Below are 19,724 nucleotides of genomic sequence, written 5' to 3' on the forward strand. Positions count from 1 at the left end.
CTTTGCCGAGACAAATCTAGGATAGACTGGGGCCACGCCAAAGCAACACCCACCCACACACACCCCCCCGCCGCTTGAAAACCGACGGGACTGAAAGCGAGAGCGCCTCTGGGGGAAGATCCACCCCACTTGTGTCTCTCCTCGCTGCAGCGACATGGAGGGAGGAGTTGGGCAAGAAGCAGCATGTGTGAGAAGCAGCCGCCGGGGGGATTCCCCCCACCCCGATCCCGCTTACCTGTAATAGTCTTCTTGGCTGGGAAGGTGGCCCCCGTGCATGTGAGGGTGCCCGTGAAGCCACTGTTGTTCCATCGCTAGTCTCTGGAGCTCTGCCGACTGAGCGTGCATGGCCTGCAACTGGTGGGCTGCCGACATCGGAGGAGGGAGAGTGCCAGGCAGGTCGCGTGGATAGGGGGTGCCTAGAAAAGACCCCTCACTTAGCCCAACATATCCAGCGTGGCTTCAGCGTGGTCCACGTGGTCTGCCAGTTGGCTCTGGACAACCACTGAATACACACTGCTATGGGTCAACTGACACGCGGTGAATTTCTAGTTGGCTTTAAACAACCAAAAAAGTGTAAGGGGGCAGGGCTGTCTTGTTTTCTTGGGCTAGCAATCAGCTAAAGGACGCTAAGGGAAAGTAACATGCCATTTATGCATTCATCACTGTGTGGGGGGCGGGGGCGGGAAGACACTCATTACCAAAAGATGAGACGGTGGCTGCTAGCTTAGGTGACTATCAAAATCAAGTATGGGGCAAATCTATGGAGGAAAAGGGGTCTAACAATAGCTAGAGGGAACCTCCATGGGCAGAGACAGTCTGCCTCTGAATTCCAGCTGGGATTTTCATGCCTGCCTGGGAGTGCCCCGGGGTCTTCAGGCAGGCTGCTGATGGAAGTGGGGTGTTGTCCTAGATTGACTGAAGCTCTAACCATCTGGCATCCTTCAGGCTAAGTTCTTAAGCACCCAAGTCAGCAACACACACTCACCAAAGACCGGGTGCCGAAGCATTTCATGCTCGTGGGGCGGCTGCCCTAGCAACGGGTTTGGGATAGTACCGGGAGGGTAGGGGAAGCGGGCCAAGTGGGGTCCAGCTGCCAAGGGATCCACGAGGGGATGAACAGGTCCTGCTGAGCCTGCGGGAGGCAAAAGGTGCAGGGGGCAGAATTAAAAATGTGCCGGCTGCTTAGAGAAGCCTCGCTTGGTGCAGGGATCAAAAGCATCATGACTAAGAGCGGCAGAGCCTTGCTGGGATCAGCTAGGCAGCCTCACGGAATGCACTGGCCAGTTAGCTGCCCATTCACCCACTTTGGAGAGGTTCTTTGGGAGCTCCTCTCAGCCTGCTTTGGTTTTCACTCCCGAGCAGTTGGGTGTAATGAAACCAAAGCCGACAGCAACGACGACTACAAATATTTATGTGCCTTCTCCTCCTCTTGCATGATGGAAAATTCCACACAAGGAGATGGACTTCCATCTAACCGCTGCTTCCCTGAGGCTCCCAGAAAATTAAGGGCAGCGTTTTGCCAGGTCATCCTGCCCCTGATTCTTGCTCTGCTGTCGCTGCACCAGAGATGGCTGTAATTAGGAGCCCTGCAAGCTGAGCTCATCTATGTCCGAGCAACCCATCCCCAGAGATCCTGCTCCCTGTGCAGCCGCAGGACTGCGTTCACAAACTGAGCCAGTCTCGCCTTGGGGTGGTTTTTTTAAATCTTCTTGAATTCCACTAATTCTTCCAGATTGAGGTGCTAGACCCTTACTTATTCATCCATTCATTCAATTTATATACTGCCCTTCCTGAAGTGGCTCAGGGTGGTTTGCATTTAAACCAAACACACCTCAAAGAACAATGAGAAAACATTTAAACCAGGTGGAAACTCATTCAAATCCAAATCGAGAAATCATTAAAAGCTAGGCTAGAAAGATAGGTCTTTAAGGCTCGCCTCTTGTCTTTTGAGAGGTCCTGTTCCAACATGCAGGACCATCAAGGAGGCAGGAATCGATCGGGTTAGCAGCACTCTGAAGTGGCCAACTCCATTTTCGTGCTGGAATTGGCGTCTGCAAGGCGCTGGACAATCCTGACATCATTAACCAGACTATAGGAACACAAGAGCACTTGGGTTCAGTGCTGGATTAGGACCCTGGGAGATCAGGTCAAAACTCCTGTTCAGAACCGGCCGAAATCCCTCGGAGCCTGCTGGGCCCCTGGGGCAGGGGGCTCTCCACGCCACAGAGTGAGGGGCACAGCCCGATTCTACCCCCCGAGCCCAGTGATCTTTTTAAAGCAGGGGCCACTTTGACCAAAGAACCCTTCAGCGTGAAAGCCATTCCCCACGGAGCTGACCTGCGCACAGTGCTGCACTTTTCTGAGGGCCCGAGACGGAGCCCTCTCCTAAGCTCCTGAATATCTCCCCAGATGGTGCAGAGGCTCCGGGGGCTCCATTCCCCTTAAAAGGCAAAGCACAGCCCTGCCTGGTGAGAACAGCCGTGCCACGTGGCACCAGGGGCGACTGCGCGGCCTATTTAGCTGCAGCCCAAACTTCACACAGGCCCAAGAACTAACAAGTCGGAGTGTGTGTGTGGTGCACTTCAGGCCGGGGGGGGCTGCAACAACTGGCTTCTGGGCCTTACAGTGAAGAACACTTCCCGAGAATGTACGAATGAAGCTCGGACCCTCTGGCCGTTAACACCTCCACAGCTAGGTAGCCCCCCAATACCTCAGGCATTTCTAAGGCAAAGGCTGTCGCTTCCAGCAAATTGTACAGCCTGATTAAGACTGTAACACACACACACACACACACACAGAGGCACTGACACCTGGATTGCATGCAGTGGATGCTGGGTGGTGGTGGTGGTGGCGGGGCAGGGATCCTGTCTTCGGGTCCCTTCCACTGGCCATCTATTCCCTCCCATCTCAGCCACGGTCCCCTTCTCGGCCGAGATGGGTTGCCCCGTGATTTCCAGTGTAGAGGGGTGGGCCACAGGGCACCTGCAAAGGACAGAGCCCAATGCAGACGGCCGGCTGAGAGGCTCCATGTCCTGCACGGCGCGTATCCTCACATCCCCTTGATGACGTGGTTCTTTCTGAACAGAGGACTTGCCTGGTTCCTCTGAGACACGGAGCGCTTTCTTCCCCTGAGAGTTCTCACAATTCCTTCCCTCGCCAAGAAAGCAGAGGCGCCCGTCTATTTTTACACGCAGGGCTCGCTCTGTTCTGTCTGCGTGCACAAGAAGTACAAGTGCAGTTTGACAGGTGAAGGGAGGGAACACTCTGTCCTTTTGTTCCTGACTTTTCTGTGCACGCGCACACATAAGCGCATGCTCCCCCCCTCCCCCCCGCAAGGCCTCGATTAAGTGCACTAATTATCCATCCAAAGGCATCAGAGAACTCAAGAGCCACCCAGAATATGGCCTTTCTTTCTACACTGACTGGCAGCGGCTCTTCAGAGTTGCAGGCAGGAGTCTCTCTCAGCCCTCCCTGGAGATGCTGCCAGGCATTGAAACTGGGACCGTCTGCATGCCAAGCAGATGCTCTGCCCCTGAGCTTATGGTCCTTGACATTGTATGTTTGGGACATTCATGGCAGGGACCCCACGGGCGAGGCATGTGCACCCAACAGGTCTGTGTGTGTGCAGGAGTCCACCTGCCTCTCTATCACTCTGTCCGAGTGCTTATAGCAGGCATCTTGCTAGTAGAGGTTTCTCATTGCCAAAGAGCTTCTGAGAAGTCGAGGGCCTGCTCCCACTGTGCTCAGGCCTAAGCACACCCAACCCATTCTGCTACTAAAGACGGCTTCGATGCAGACCCAAGGAGCAACCCTGTCCTAGAAATGGGCTGGGGGTGGAAACCAAGGGGCTGGGGAAGGTGGCATGGACGACCTAATAGGAACAGAGGAGCTCCACGTGGACCCTCCTCCTTCTGATAGTCAAGAAGGCCAGCCCTCTCCCAGAGCATTTGGCTAATCTTGCAGCAGAAGCTGCTGCTGAAATCAAGGGCAGATTAAAGAACGCGGGCAGATTAAAGACCTAAGGTCACGGGAGGCCAGCAAATTCAAAGACCTCGTTGCAGTTGGAGGAGGCAGAAAGCACACCCCCCCCAAAGCATAAAGCACTCAAGATCTCTCTTTCCCTCTCTATGGCTTCATAGGAACATAGGAAGCTGCCCTATACTGAGTCAGACCCTTGGTCCATCTAGCTTAGTATTGTTTACTACACTAACTGGCAGAGGCTTCTCCAAGGTTGCAGGCAGGAGTCTCTCTCAGCCCTGTCTTGGAGATGCTGCCAGGGAGGGAACTTGGAACCTTTTTCTGCTCTTCCCAGAGCGGCCCCATCCCCTAAGGGGAATCTCTTCCATTGCTCACACTTCTAGTCTCCCTTTCAGATGCAACCAGGGCAGACCCTGCTTAGCTAAGGGGACAAGTCATGCTTGCGTCAGAGGAGGAAGGTCCCAGCCCAGCTCTTTTCCTGACCAAGAGTTTGCTGCTTGCCAGGAGCTCCCTCTCAGAAGTGCAACAGCCCATCCCTAAGTGGTCTGAAGTGGTACAGCCCTTTCTACGCAGCAACCATCCTGGATCCACTCAATGTGAACTATAAAGCTGCAATATGAACCATACACTGTACAATGTTGTACATTTGCACAGTGTGTTTTTCATATCACAGTTTTATAGCTCACACTGAGCAGATCCAGGGTTGTTATCCAGGAGGTATTATTTGCTCTGTTGCACATTCCTTTCGTGTTTCACTTGAGAGAGGAGTACTCGTGGCATCTTTGCCTACCGCCGATTCTGTCCGCGTACGACCCCTTCTTTTGCCCTGCAGCCCCTTCCGTGGAACAGGCAGCCTCCACCACTTAAGGGTCCGCCCCCTGCCCTTCCGTTCACAAGAAGAGGGCGGGGGCGGCAGGTCAGTCCCGACTCACCTTGATGCAACGGGTCCTGTTGATGGAGGTGTAGATGCGAGTGTATGTGTGAATGTTGGTGGTGATGTGGGGTCACGTTGAACATCTGGAGCCTGGCCAAGGGGTCGTTGGTGAGCGAGGCCATCCGCTCGGCGTGTATCCTCTCGGCCGCCAGTCTGTCTGGGTAGCTCATATCAGGCCGCAACTGGGGGCCTGCCAGAGCCAGTCTCTCCCGCTCCAGGGGATTCAACCCCGGGTGGAAGGAAGCAAAGGGGTGCGGGCCCGCCGTGGGGGGGATGGTGAGGGCGCCATGGCGGGCAAAGTGCTCCATGGGATTGGTGGCCGGGTGCAGGGCGTCGAGCTCCGGGGGCTTGACCTCGAAGCCCGGCTTCATCCTCTCCCGCAACTCCCGCTCCCGGATCTCCCGCTCCCGCAGCTCCCGCTCCCGCAGCTCCCGCTCCCGGATGGTGGGGTCCACGTTGTAGAGGCCAGGCATGTGGTAGGCCAGAAGCGGGTCGGCGGGGTTGAGGGGGACGAAGAAGGGGTGGTTGCGGTTGGTGGGGGACATGACGTGGGGGCGCGCGTACTCGCTGAGAGTCCGGAGTGCCGGCGTGTCCGGCCCGATGTATGGGGGCACAGCGGCAATGGTGGTGGGAGGCGGCTCGAACGAAGGCCTCATGTGAGCCGGCCCAGTCAGCTGGGATTCTCCGAGGCGCCCTTCGTGGGAGGAACTGGACGCCTTCTGCTGCACAAAGAGGGGATAAGGAGGGGGTATTTAGTGCGGGAAGCATCAATTGGCCCAAGGAAACTCAGGATCTGGCTGGCACTGCAGCTCCGAACATGGCAGTCAGACACTCTCATGGTGTCAAGAGAAGAGAAATCTGGGCCATTTGGAGCACGACTGAAAGACATGCCATGCACCCAGCCATTGTTTTCTAGGTCTTTCCAGCTAAAACTCCCCATGAGCTGGGAGGACGCCAAAACCAAGATTCCAGTTTGGAGGATATGCAAATGGCATTTCCACTACAGGACCAAGCATGGGTCTCCAGCCAAACCAGACCACCACCCAAGAGGCAGTCCTGCATGCATGAACTTGACTACATCTTCCGGAGGCCACACCGGAGCAACCCCACCCCACCCTGGAAACCCAACCTGGCAGCATGCAAACACGGCTTCCAGTGAGCCTGGAGCCCGCCGGGATCACCCCTTCGGCTTAGCAGACAGACCAACCTACCGCCGCTCTTTCTGCTTCTCTCTCACGCTCACGCTCTCTCTCCCTCTCCTTTTCCTTTTCCTTCTCCCGTTCCCTCTCTTCTCTTGCCTTCTGCTCTGCCTCCCTCTTGGCTTTCTCGAGGGCTTCCTCTCGCTTCTTGGCCAGCTTGGAACCCGCCAGCGGCATGAAGTACAGATCCGTCCTTGCGCAGGAGTTGTAGCCACGGTCCAGGTGCTTGTAAAACCTGGAAGTGCCGGGGGGCGGGGGGGAAGTAAGCATATGAAGAATAGGAGCTTGAAATCAAGAAGTGAAAGTCAGCTGTGTGTAAAGGCGCTAGTCCTCATGGGTAGGGCTGTGTGTATCCAGCACCTTCACAGCATCTGGAACCTTGTGGGTCTCAGCTGTCATGGCCACAGGAAAACAAAGACGTGTCTGGAAACGTAGGCAGTGACTGGGGAGGAAGCAAGTTGCTTCATACGTGGTGTCTTCCTCACGCAAAAGGTGGGGAAAGTACACTGTTCTATAAAGAAATGCACTGCATGGTGTAGTGGCTAGAGTGCTGGACTAGGACTGGGGGGAACTCAGTCCAAAACCCCATTCAGCCATGAAACTCACTGGGTGACTCTAGGCCCGTCATGTATCTCTCAGACTAACCTACCTCACAGGGTTTTTGTAAGGAGAAACATAACCATGTGTTCACACTGGGCTCCTTGGAGAAAGAGCGGAAGGTAAAAATAAAACGGGGATAAGGCAAGTATAAGGAACTGTTCCCTTTTCTCTATGTGTGTTAAAGCGACCTTCTAAAAAGACATGCAATCTGTGGAAATCAATAAATATATAGTTTTCTTTGGGCGGGGGGGGGGGTGTAGGAAGCCACAAATACAAGGAAAAGGGATTGCCTTCCTCCCCTCACAAAAAGGTGTGCAGAAAATGTATTCATCTAAGAGAATGAATGTATGCGCTCTGAGCTATGCAATCCTCCTCCAAAGGGACATTCTTTTTTAGATTAGACATTTTTAAGCAACGTCATACTGAGCCACAGAAATGGGGGAAACCTGATTAACAACCTGGATTCCAATCTTCTGGAACTCTCTACTGTTCACATTTCTCAGCCTCAATGAAGTCAATTCCTCAATGGCCAGGGTTCCCAACCTGGGCCTCCAGATATTGCTGGATCCTAACTCCCATTTGGCCCAGCTACAATTTACAATTTCAGCAACATCTGGAGGCCCCCACGTTGGGAACTGTTGCCCTACGGTGTTTTGTAACCCCTCTTCATAAATTATAATATACATTCTAACAGCACTGGCACCATCTGACCCCAGGACATTCCTCTTCTCACGAGAAGGAAACCTTCTCTGACACGGCCCCTCCACACCATCGAATGGCCACACAAGCAGACGGGCCCTACGTGTCTGTCGCCCGAGATGGCAGCCCCACCAAGAGGAGGATTTTGGAAAAGCAGCCCAGGTCTGCCGCCACGCGCCTTACCTTGCCGACTGGCTGGCGTGGCTCGGCGTGTCCACCACTGTCGGTTCTGGCGAAGGGCTTCTAGGCGGGGGAGGCGGGCTTTCCGGCTCCTCAGCCTCGTCCGGAGCCTCCTCTTTGATCTGTATTGGCGGTATCGGGCAGGATGTCACCACGGGGACGCTCCCGCTGGAGGCTGCCGACGTGGAGCCTGCCGCCTGTGGTGGGGCACCAGGCACGGAAGGTGGCGTGGACGTGGAGGGGCAGGAAGGAGGAGTGATGCAGGGTGGGCCCCCTCCGGGGACAAAGGGGTGCTGGGAGAAAGGGGGCTGGGGAGGTATCTGGTGGAGACTGGAAGGCGGATGGCTGGCGGAGGGAGGCAGGCTCTGGCTCTGGGTCAGGACAGGGGGCTGCGCTGGAGAAGGCTGGAGCGGCTGGCTCTGGGGCATCAGCTGCAGGGGCGGAGGGTGCGCAGAGGGCGGGTGGTGCGTGGAGAGGGAGCTGAGCGGCTTCAGGGCCGGCGGTGGGGGAAGGTTGGAGTTCATGGAGAAGGGAGATGGCCCCGAAAGGTGCTTGTGGGAGGGCGGCGTGGGGAGCTGCGGGATCGGGGTGGTAGGGGGCGGCTTGATATGCGGCATGGACAGGGGGGCCGGGGGCAGGGGCTGTTCTCGCGGGGGCTGAGGCAGCTGCTGCAGGGGAGAGGGGGCCTGCAGGGCCGGCTGTGCGGCTGGGACCTGAAGTGCCACATGGGGGTGGGCCGTGGCCTGCGCGGGCAGCGGAACCTGAGACGAGGCGGACGAGGGGAACGGCTGGGCAGGGAGTGGGTGAGGCAGCAGCGGCTGGGCCTGCAGGCCGAGGGGGAGCGGCTGCAGCTGCCCGTGGAGCGGCGGCTGCAGGTGAGACTGGGAGGCGGGGGCCTGGGGCTGGCCGGGGGAGACCGCCAGAGGCTGGAGGGGCGGGTGAGGCGAAGGGAGCCGCTGGGGGTGCAGGGCAGGGGCTTGCTGGATGTGGGCGTGTGGGGGCACAGGGGCCGGAGCCTGGCTGGGCGGCTGGGGCCCCGGCGGGGAGACGTGGGGGGCTGCGGCAGAGGGGGCACTGGAGGCGGGCGGCAGAGGGAGCTGCGCCGAGCCAGGGAGGGAGGGTGGCAGGGCCTGGGCAGGGCCGTTGGGGGTCTGCAGCACTTGCTGCTGGGCGGAGGAGTCCGAGTCGCTCTCATTGTCCTGAGGGCTGGGGATGCTGGGCGAGGTGCTGCGGTTGTCCTGGTCAATGTCCTTGGGGTCGCTGCTGCCCTCGTCGTTCACGCTGCGGCTGTCGGAGCTCTCCCCTTCGCCCTCCCCCTCCGAAGGGGAGTCGGGCCTGCTGATCTCCTGCGGGGTGGCGGGGAGAAACGGGCCTGGTCAGCGCCGGGGGGCTGCTTTCTGGCCAACTTGCTCCCCAGCCAGGCTTGATGGCGGAGGGGGCCACAGCTCAGGGGCTGAGCCGGCAGACAGGCCCAGGTTCCGTCTCTGGCAGCACCTCCAGGGAGGAAAGAGTCCTGCCTGCCTGGAGAGCTGCTGCCAGTCAGTGACCTGAGCCCCCCGACATGAGCTAGCTTGGCAAACAGGGAACAGTCAGCGGATGGGAGCAGCAAGAACATGACCGCTGTGGGGCTGTAACTCAGTGGCTGCGCATCGGCTCTGGGTGCAGGAGGTCCCAGGTTCGCTCCCTGGCTGCACCCCCAGTCAGGGCTGGGAGAGCCACTGCCAGTCAGTGTAGACAGGACTGAGCTCGGCGGGCCAAAGGTCTGGCCGGGGAGAAGGCAGCTCCCTCGGGCCCTAACGGAGGGGTGGGGGGAAGCAGACCCTCTGTCAAGGCTTACTTGTGTCTTGGTTTTTTTGGCGTTAATTCTGTCGGGCTCTTCTGTGTCAGACGCCGCCTTTTCTCGCTGCCGCTTGGAACTCTTGAGAGGAGAAGACGCCTCTTCTTTGATCTTCTGCCACAAATGAGAAGTGGAAAGGGATACTGTGAGGAGGAGGAGGAGGGGAAGGTGGCAGCAGGACCACTAGCAGCTCTCTGGTGGGAAGGCTTCAGACTGACGCCAACCCTGCAGGTTAAACTGCTTCCCCTAAAGGAGCAGGGGAAACAGCCACAACAGCTGGGTCCTCCCAGCAGCCAGCCAGCTGCTGCAGAGAGGGCGGGGGGAGGCAAGGAGTTTCCTTCAATGACCACTTGCCCACAATGAGCCCCTTTGGGACACGAAGCTGTGTAGGGCACCATGCACAAATGGGACAACAGGGACAGAATTGTGTAGAAGACGACTTGGGTGAAAGCAGGAGCGATCTAGCAGGATCACTTTCCAGCTGCCCCCCACGGACCCCTGGAATTCCTCAGAAGCTTGTTAGGGATTTCTCAGCGAGATCCAGCACAGCAAACAGGTTTCCTTCAATGACCACTTGCCCACGGGTGGGGTGTCCATCTCCCTGAGCCACAGGAGACATGTTGGATGCATTCTGGGGGGGCTGTGAGGGCCATCTCCCCTCGCTAATGCGCCATGCGATCTGAGCACGGCCCTCGAAATACAAAAACGCACATTCCACTGTGTAAGATACGATGTGATTTCTGGGACAGAAAAGCAAGGAGATTCCTCCGGAGATACGCCAAGGTACAGAGGGCTCCCTGCAGGTGGGGAGATTAAAGCAAACAGAAACGGCCACCACAGTTCTAGTGCCAGGCTGCCCAACTTGGGTCCTTCAGCTGTTGCTGGACTGCAACTCACATCATCCCCAGCCAGAGTGGGATGATGGGAGTTATAGTCCAGCACCTGCAGGAGGACCCAAGTTGTGCAGCCCTGATCTAGTAGAGACAGCACAGGACTCTGATGGGCAAGGCCCGGCTCCCGGGTGGGTGCCCCTTCTCAACCAAGCCTCACTCACACACCCGGCCACCACTTGCCACGGGTGTGTGTGGCCAGAAGGCAGCGGGTGCATCCCTCTCGACGGCCTGCACTTACTTTGGTGGACTTCTTCACCGAATCGGCCTTGCTGTCATTACTCGAAGTGCTGGCGGCGCTGGGCGAGTTGCGGCCGCTGGATCGGATGTCTTCGTTGATGGGCGAGGCTCTGCCGTCCGGGCTGGTGGGCTGCTTCTTGCGACCACTGCGTAGCGTAGACATCTGCTGGTGGAGAGAGGAAGACGGGGAGTGTGACCAAGGCTGGTCGCACTCGCACCACCACCCCCAACAGGGCAGGAATGCCCTCCATTGATCGGTTGGCCAGGTGGCGTCCTCAGGGGCGGACTAGGGCTGCCCTCAGCACCTGACACCCTTGGGCAGAGGAGAAGCCCCAGCGGGGCCGGTGGCTGATGCAAGCGGGGACTGGGAGTAGTAGTCCAGGGCTTCTCCAGATGTTGCTGGATTACAACACCCATTGTCCATGGCTGCTGCGATGATGGGGCCTGTAGTCCGACAATATTATGGGGACCCAAGCAGAAAAAGCCTGGGACTTGTCAGCAACCGGTGGCTGGGTGCCTCCCGCTTATACTTCGGGGCCAGATGCGGCAACTGACCCAGGAGTAACAAAGAAACCCGTGCCTGCTGCCCCATCTACTGCCAAGGTAACAGATGGGCGTCTACAGCAGGGCACCTTGCCCATCACCAGCCCTGAGGCTGGCAGCAGTACCCCCAAGTAATCTCCAAATACACCACCTGCTGTTCCCTCACCCCACCCCCAAGAATCACCTGCAGCAGGGGGTCTCAAACTTGGCTCCCCAGGTCTGGGACTACAACTCCCATCATTCCCAGCCACCATGGCCCAAGGCCAGAAACATTCAAGGGGACCAAGCCTGAAAACTGCTGACTGACAGGGAAAAGGAAGTTGCTACACAGCGAGTCTAGGCATTTCTCTTTGACTTGCTGGGCACTTTCCAGATTAAACCCTACAACAGTGTCACTCTGGATCTCCTAAGTGTGCTTCCTGCGTTGTGACACCGCAGTCCCTGCGCTGACAGCAAGCTGCCGTTCACACTTCCGAAGCCTTCTTTCGGATTTCGTCTTTGTGTTACAGTGCTGCAACGCTGCATGTGCGTCGCAAAAAAACCGCTGTATTTTCCCGCTGTAGGAATTGGAGATTCTGGGGATTGTTTTCAAGACGATTCTGCCAAGCCGAAGCATTTTGCCCCTGTTTAGTGTGTAATCAGGAAAGTGCTCTGCAGAGCTCAAATGGTTTGGCCACTCATGGTCACCTCAGCCAAGGGCAAAACATGACAGAGACGGGCAAGTGCTGTCAATGGGGCCTACCACAAGTTAAGAGTGGTGCGATAACCATGTTAATTGTATGAACACAGCATGTTTACCACAACCACTGTGTAAACACTGGGAAGAGACTTGTTTATCCGCTAATTAAAAGAATCTGCTTTGCCCCTCCTTTCTTCCTGCCAGCAGGAAACCCAGCTAAGGAGCTATCAGCCTGGATGCAGAATCTCTTTTAGTGATTTGTGCCTGATGAAGAACATCTCATTCCTAAGCAATCGGACCCGTTAAACGGTTTTAACTCTGCATTTCACACGACCCCCGAAAGCAGCCACAGAAGAGAGACTCTCCGTATTTTTCATACTGTAGCTGCTTGTCCACTTTTTGTAGCCCTCCTCAGAGCCTGGTCTGTTAAAACCAAGGATTGCACATGTTACAGACTTAGTTCCCCGCTACATAGGCAAAGAGGCACCTTTTAAAATGTGATTCTCTTTATTTAGCAGGGGGAGAGTAACTGGCCCGATCCACCCCCAGCACAATGACTCCAATGACTGTTGCTGGTGTCTGTCTTATGTTTCTTTTTAGACTGTGAGCACTCTGGGGACAGGGAGCCATTTAATTAATTATTTCTCTATGTAAACCGCTTTGGAAACTTTTGTTGAAAAGCGGTATATAAATATTTGTTGCTGCTGCTGTTAGTCCATCTTAAAACAAACAACAGTATTTAAAAAAACCTAGAATAAACCAAGAGCAGGATAGACAAGCAGCGCCAGAAAGGCATTTGGAGTCAGCATGGGCCCTTCCTAAAACTGCCAATGGCTTGAACGTGCTGGTGGTGTACCAGGAAGATGATGCCGCAGTCATTCACACTGTTCCACTGGCTTGCTTTCTCACGCAGCAGCTGTTTGGCTAGCGAGACCTGCCCTAAACAGGATGAAGCCAACGCAAGGAGCTGACGGTGCAACCGACAAGGAGTTTGGCGGCAACCGGGATGCAGCAATCGAGCGACTGGGGTGAAAAAGGAGGAGCTGGCTGCCCGGCAGCCCCTGCCAATCCGTATGAATGAGAAGAGGAACCAAAAACCTGCTCGGTTTTCCCCTCCGACTGACGGGGTAGAGGGAGGCCTGCCTCTTTTGCTGGAATACGTTCTGTGCATGCCGAAGGGCCCAGGTTCAACCTCTAGCAGCATCTCCAGGTAGGGCTGGGAAAGACTCCTGCCCGAAGCCTTGGAGAGCTGCTGCCAGCCAGAGCAGACAATGCTGAGTGAGCTGGAGCAAGAGTCTGACTCAGCAGAAGGCAGCTTCCTATGTAGCTGGTTGTGAGAGTAGACAGTACTGGAGCCGAGGACCAAGGGCTCAACTGTGAGGGAGGCAGGCTTGCACACAGGATCTGTTTCTGCAGCCCTTATTGTAGGTGGGTGGGGTCAGCAAACCCTTGGAAGCCAGCACTGGGGGAGATGGCTTTTTAGCAAAAGATGGTCTCTTTAATCATGCTCCATGACGACCTCTAAGGCTGAGAGAGTATCGGTTCCCTCCAGGGCTTCCTTTCAGGCAGGACGAAGCACTGCCCAGCCCCGGAAGCTGGTTTTCTCTTGCCTGGGCTCAACCCCAAACCTCTGGGTCCCTGTTGTGGCTTGGAAACCACATTCAAACCTCAGCTCCTGGGTTTGATCAACAACCGTGACGAAACCAGGATGTTTACCTCGCAGCTCTGCAAGGGGGCGGAGGGTGTCAGGGGAGGGAGGACACCGCCTGGCCAGCCTCAGATCACAGCCCCAACCCCGCCTGCTGAATTGTCTGAACCAGCCAAACACGGCGTATATATCATTTGCGTCCGTGCAGCCGGCAAACAGGAGAGCAAAGGGGTGGGTGCTGTTGGCTCAGCTGCACCAGCCACTGACCACAAAACAGCCTCATCCTTAAATCGCGGCAGGGGGTGATGGGGGTTGTAGTCCATCACCACCAGAACCGGAACCGCCCCCCGGGCTAGGCAGCGGCTGGCTTACCGAGCCTCGACTCCGCCGGGTCCTCATGCTATGCTTCCCGCTGAGTCCGTCATCTTCCTCTTTGACAGGCTTAAACATAAAGGGGGGAGGGTCTACCGGCTTCTCAATGGGCGGGAGCTCCCCGTACTTCTTGAAGTGGATGCGGCAGTCGGTGCACAGCAAGATGTTCTCCCGTCCACCGTGGTGCCAGTCCTTGGAGGCTGTTCGCAGGCGGAGGAAAGCAGGGGACAGTTTTTGGGACGGGACACGTGCCGGGCAAAATGTGCAATCAGGACATTGTCTTGGTCACTTGGGACACCTATTTTTGTCTCTCTCTTCTGCATGGCCTGGGTTACATCCCAGCCACGCAGATGGCCATTGGGCATGCGCGGCGGCCTCCAAAATGGCCCCAACCACTGAAAACGGCCCAAAAATGCCCAGAGGGGGCAGGGACATAAGGAGACAACCCCCCATGGCAGCAACAGTACACCCTGGCGCTCCAGAATGTCTGCCATTTTTGTTCTTTAAAAAAAACCTTCCCCCTCCCCACAAGCCGGGCCCGAACTGGTTCGGACTAGAGTCAGACCAGGCCTGGCTCTAGCGTGCACAGAATGGAATGGGACCAGGTTCAGTTAAGAGTCTGGTTCTACTCGAATTGGGTTTTCCAGTTTTGTGCACACCCCTCCTTCCTAGCCCAAACATAGACAAACACCCCCCAAATCCAGACAACCCAGAGCGGCAAAGTCCTCTTTTGTAGGGCATGGGGGCACCCAGGTCACCTCCTTGGACATGTCCACCTAAAAGTGGCGCATGCTTACAAAATGGTGATAGAGACCTAAGGGAACCTCCCTGCTCCTTCACATCCAGCTCATCTACAAAGGGGAATGCACGAGACCGAGGAGGGACACAAAAGCTGCTTACTGGTCGTGAAACAGTGGCGGCAGGCGTAGCCCTTCAGCTCCTGCTCGCTGTCCTCGCTGTCGAAATCATCTTCGCTAGCGGAGCTGAGATCCACTATGAGCAGAGAGAGGGGAAGACAAGAGCAAACAACCAAGTCAGGGAAATTTCTTTCCCTCCAACCCCCCGCCCTGGCTGTGCCAACATCAGCAACAAGATAGTCGTTTGGAGAGAGAGAGAGAGAGAGAAAATGAATGAATGAATATATATTCTGGCACTTTCAAGATTAACAGATTTATTGGTAGACGCTTGCATAGACTAGAGTTCACTTCATTAGACACATGAAGAATTATCCTTCATGTGGCATGCATCGCACACACACGTTTAGAAAGAAAGGCAACACTGGCCCTCTTCAAACGTTATGTCCAACCCTGGTATGAGTGCACAGCACACACAGGTACAAATCTGTGCCTACAGTTATTCATATGTTATGTTGAACACAGGTACAGCGGTACATTTCCCAATTGCACCCTGCAATTCAGGGGGCCTGTACCGAGATTCATTTAAAACGAACACAGGTTGCAGGCATTCACACAGAAATATGTACACGTGTGCAGACATCTGTACACGCATGCAAAATACCGGTAATGTCTGAACAGGAACTTGTGTGCAAGAGGCAAGCACTGAACCATTTGCACTGTACAGCCTTCCCCATTTATGGCTTTCCCCTTTATATACCCAAGTGCATATTGTCTGCCAAGAGAGGATAACATGCCAGGCATCTGATGGAGCGGGCGCTGGTCTACGGAAGCGTATGCCCCGATACATTCGTTAGTCTCCCAGGCACCAAAGGAGCCTCCAGCACGGCTATCGCTCTGGAACAAGGCATCCATCTGCCGTGCTGCCTGCAGCCTGAGCATAGGAAGCTGACTTCCACCTAGCTCTGTCTACTCTGACTGGCAGCAGCTCTCCAGGGTCTCAGGCAGCGATCTTTCCCATCCACTGCTACCCCAAATCCTTCTGAACTGGGACGCCAGGGACGAAACCTGGGAACTTCTGCGTGCGAAACATGCTCTACCACTGAGCTATGGCCCCTTCTCTGCTTGAAGTGGTGAGAGTCAGGACCAGTGCTCCCTGCCACACAGATGCCCAGATGCTTCTTACTACAACTCCCATAAGCCCCAGTGAAAAGGCCACTACAGTAGGGGATTATGGGAGTTGTAGTCAACAATACTTTGGAGTCCCTGTTAGAGGGAACACTGGCCAGAACTGGTCGGGATCTGGATTGGGAAGAGCCCAAGAGCGCATGGAAGCAGGGGATCTATTTCCCTCAGGGATTCAGGGGGAAAGTAACACCCCCTCCATGCTGCTCAGGTCCGCAGTTTGCCATTTGGGAGCAGGGTGCATGGCAGCATCCTCGGGTCTTGGATCAAGGAAGCTTAAGACACTGAGGCTAAATTCCAAGAGGGAAATCATTCCAGATTCATAACAGTTCTCCTCTGAAGCATTTACATCCCTGATACGGGGTTTTACCCAGGGTAGCCGCCTTGAGTGGGGCAGCAGGGAAATGCCTGACTAACAAGCAGAAGGTTGCCGGTTTGAATCTCCGCTGGTATGTTTCCCAGACTATGAGAAACTCCTATATTGGGCAGCAGCGATGCAGGAGGGTGCTGAAAGGCGGCATCATCTCATACTGCGCAGGAAATGGCAATGGTCAACCCCTCCTGTATTCTACCAAAGAAAGCCACAGGGCTCTGTGGGCGCCAGGAGTCGACACCGACTCAACGGCACACTTTACACCTTTACTGTCCACATATTTTCAAGCAGACCTCTGCAGCCATAAGGACTAGAAAACTGTTCAGAGGAAGAAAGTAGAGGTGTATAGGAAGCTGAATTCTGCCCTCCGGGGCCACCTTCTTTTCTGTGCTCTTATGGAATTGCAGTACGTGTGTGTGTGTGTGTGTGCGCGCGCGCACACACACACACACACACACACACACACACACACACCAGGGCCTGTCAGTGGTAGCAAGCATAAGCAATGCATCTACACGGCCAGACCCAGAGATGGCAGAAGACTACACTCGCTCTTACTGGGATGTGCATTTGCGGGGTTCATCTCCACAGAATCCAGCACCGCAGAAAGCTGTGCTTCCCATGCAAATGGGGCTAAATGGAAGCGTGTTTACAGCCAGGGCGACGTTTCCATCAGCAGCCTTTTTGCCTCCCGTGCGGCACAAAACCAATTGCTCGCTGATCCCTGGCACCTGCCATCCGCGGGGATAATGAATTGAGAGGAGGGGCCGCCGGGGGCTCGAACTCCATTTCCCCCGGCTGCGTTCGGCCCGAGGCGGAGAGCCATTACCGCCTGTTTGAGCCCCGTGCCTCTGAACAGAAATAAATGCGCGGCTTTTAGTCTCCTACTTACAGAATTCGCTGGAGGGGGGCCTGGAGGGGGTGCTAACCGGCGTGGAAGCTGTCCGGGTTTTAATCCTCCGAAACACCGCCTGCCTCCGATGTCTGCGGTGCGCCCGGGAACTGGCCGCTTCAGGGGTTTTCTTCCAGTAGTAATAGAAGGTGATCAGTTCTCCCTGAAAAAGCAGAAGGAATGGCAATTGGGTCCAACGGAGCTCTCCCAGCCACGTTGACACGGCACGTTCAATGGGCACTGAAGGCCACATCACCAAGTTTCATGTGAAAAATCGCCTGGGTAAGTAAGGGCAGGATTGAGATGCAGGCCTCCCCACCCCTCAAATGAAATTAAATGGAACCTAAACGGGAGGTTTACTTCTGAAGACCCAACGCTGCGAACAAACAAACAAGAGAGATGTTGGCCATCATCTTCAGGACCCATTTATTATTGATGGGCTGTAGCTCAGTGGCAGAGCCCCTGCTTGGAACGCAGAAGGTCCCCGGTTCAGTCCCTGGCAGCATCTCCAGGGAGGGCTGGGAGAGCCGCTGCCAGTCAGTGTAGACAAGACTGAGCTAGACGGACCAGTGGTTTGACTCAGTTTGGCAGCTTCCTATGTCCCTCTCATTCTTGCCTGGAGCCGCTGCCGGAGATTGTCCCTGGATGCTTCTGCATGCAAAGCACATTCTCTACATTCCCAACACAGAAAGATGCCTTATACCGAGTCAGACCCTCAGTTCATCTAGCTCAGGACCGTCCACACTGTCTGGCAGCAGCTCTCCAAGGTTTCAGGCAGGAATCTCTCCCAGGCCGACTTGGAGATGCTGCCAGGGATGGAAGCTGCACGTAAGCAGACGCCCTACTGCTGAGCTAGGGTCCCGTCCCTGAAGAGGAAGATCTTACTGCAAGCAGCGCTCACTGCAGTCAGCCATCCAAATACAAACCAAGGCACACCCTACTTAGCAAAGGAGACTATTAAAGACTGCTACCAAGTACTTCTGTCTCCAGTCTGTAGAAAGGATCTCATCTCACCACTTTCTTACTGAAGTCAGAAATGCGTCAAAATCACATATAGATGCGGACAGACAGCAATGGCAGCCCTCCGGCATGGAGGACAGGCCGATTGGACATGGGAGCACCAGCCTTGCTGCCAACACCATCTCACACCAATCTGTGAGCGAGCCTCATGGCCAACTCCAAGAAAGCCTTGCTGAACTGCCAACGTCTGAAACTGGGAAGACAAGCCCGACTTTTGTAGGGCATGGGCTACAACTTTGTTCTGTTGACCTGCCCCCAACACTGCTCAGCTGTGGTTTTTAAGCTGGTACTTAAGATTTTCCTGTATGGTACTGGAAAGAATTACGGAAGAGGAGGAAAATATTTTACAGACGGGTTTTTTTTTTAATCCTCCCTAACACCCCTGGTTTGAAAACCCGCACCTGAGATTAATACGTATTAGGGACAAGGCTCTACCGCAATACCCAAACCATATTAAAGCACTCTATCTTTTAATCTGAACATACACGGCCACATTAGGAGAATCAGGCAGTAAAAACACACGCCTAGAGAAGTCCGTGCTAATTCCACAGCCTAATGAACCTGGCTTACGTTCAAAAAGCGGCGCAGACGATATTCAAACTAGCAGGTGTGATGTCGCACTCAAGCGCAGCATGTGGTTTTAATCTCCTTGTGCTTTGCTTTGAAACCCCATCATTTCTGAGCGGCGTGTCTGCCTCGAGGGGGAACAGCGCCGGCTCTTTCAAGATGCAAGCGGACTGGAGGTGTTCGAAGCAGCCTCTTGAAACGAGCCTCTGCTGCCGCCCACAAAAGAGAGCAGGGGGCCTCCTCTTTGAACCGGCCTATGATCTAATCCCTATAAACGTCAACCTGTGCACTCCCAGGCCACATCTCACAGCTTCTCCGTCGGCGAAACTCCCCGCCACAAACGGGACAAGAGCAACAGCGGCCCTATTAAGCGAAAAAGCAAACCCAACATGCCGCCTTAGGAGAGTTAACCGGCACGGCTGGAGGCTTTTCAAAGATGGCCAGTGTGAAACAGAAAACTCTGGAGCAATTCCAGGAAAACCCTTTGATTTTGGCTGGCTCTGCTCCCACTCTGGGGGCCAACAGAAAACCCTTGCAGTTGTTATGGTGCAACATCACCACCACCCAAGGAGAGCTGTTTGTGTACACATGCAGGCACGCCCGTGTGTGTGTGTGTGTGTGTGTGTGTGTGTGTGTGTGTGATGGCCAGTGCGGGAGCAGATACTGTACACCACAGGGGAATCTGCACCATGCCCCCGTGAGCGTGCATTTCGTCCCCAGCATGCCTAGCTGAAGAACACATGCAACGAACAATGTCAATTGGCAAGTGTGTATGTCGGCCAATCGGCCAACACTCTCCCCACATGGGGAGTAGATATGCAGTCCGGGCAATGTATGAAACCGATGCAGAGGCTATGCCTATGGAACTGGGTAATGCTTGCGACACCTCTGAATAATTCAGATTCTTGGACATGCGTTAGGGATCAATTGCTCTGACCAGCCACTGTGCAAATTTGAGGACACTGACAATGTGGGCATGTTCTCCAGGCCCACGCACCACTGGTGTTTATGTACCCGTCAACTCACATTAACCC

At 55.3% G+C, this 19,724-nt stretch overlaps 1 protein-coding gene across 15 annotated transcripts in view; it reads right to left on the minus strand.

The window, feature by feature from the left end:
* Positions 1 to 19,724, minus strand: part of RERE (arginine-glutamic acid dipeptide repeats) — a 272,298-nt gene that overhangs the window by 5,137 nt on the left and 247,437 nt on the right. For 8 of the 15 annotated variants that reach the window (XM_053280791.1, XM_053280792.1, XM_053280794.1 and 5 more), the window contains 11 exons: positions 17,104 to 17,266; positions 14,700 to 14,792; positions 13,800 to 13,999; positions 10,559 to 10,723; positions 9,428 to 9,541; positions 7,594 to 8,936; positions 6,124 to 6,346; positions 4,911 to 5,634; positions 1,937 to 2,089; positions 986 to 1,132; positions 236 to 416 (listed from right to left, as the gene is read on the minus strand). In XM_053280791.1, coding sequence (XP_053136766.1) covers positions 236 to 416; positions 986 to 1,132; positions 1,937 to 2,089; positions 4,911 to 5,634; positions 6,124 to 6,346; positions 7,594 to 8,936; positions 9,428 to 9,541; positions 10,559 to 10,723; positions 13,800 to 13,999; positions 14,700 to 14,792; positions 17,104 to 17,266 — 3,506 coding nt within the window. The remainder of the gene's footprint in view (positions 1 to 235; positions 417 to 985; positions 1,133 to 1,936; positions 2,090 to 4,910; positions 5,635 to 6,123; positions 6,347 to 7,593; positions 8,937 to 9,427; positions 9,542 to 10,558; positions 10,724 to 13,799; positions 14,000 to 14,699; positions 14,793 to 17,103; positions 17,267 to 19,724) is intronic. The other 7 variants (XM_053280796.1, XM_053280798.1, XM_053280797.1 and 4 more) reach the window with 7 other exon arrangements.

The sequence above is a fragment of the Hemicordylus capensis genome, chromosome 16 (genome assembly GCF_027244095.1).
Source record: "Hemicordylus capensis ecotype Gifberg chromosome 16, rHemCap1.1.pri, whole genome shotgun sequence".
NCBI classification, from domain to species: domain Eukaryota; kingdom Metazoa; phylum Chordata; class Lepidosauria; order Squamata; family Cordylidae; genus Hemicordylus; species Hemicordylus capensis.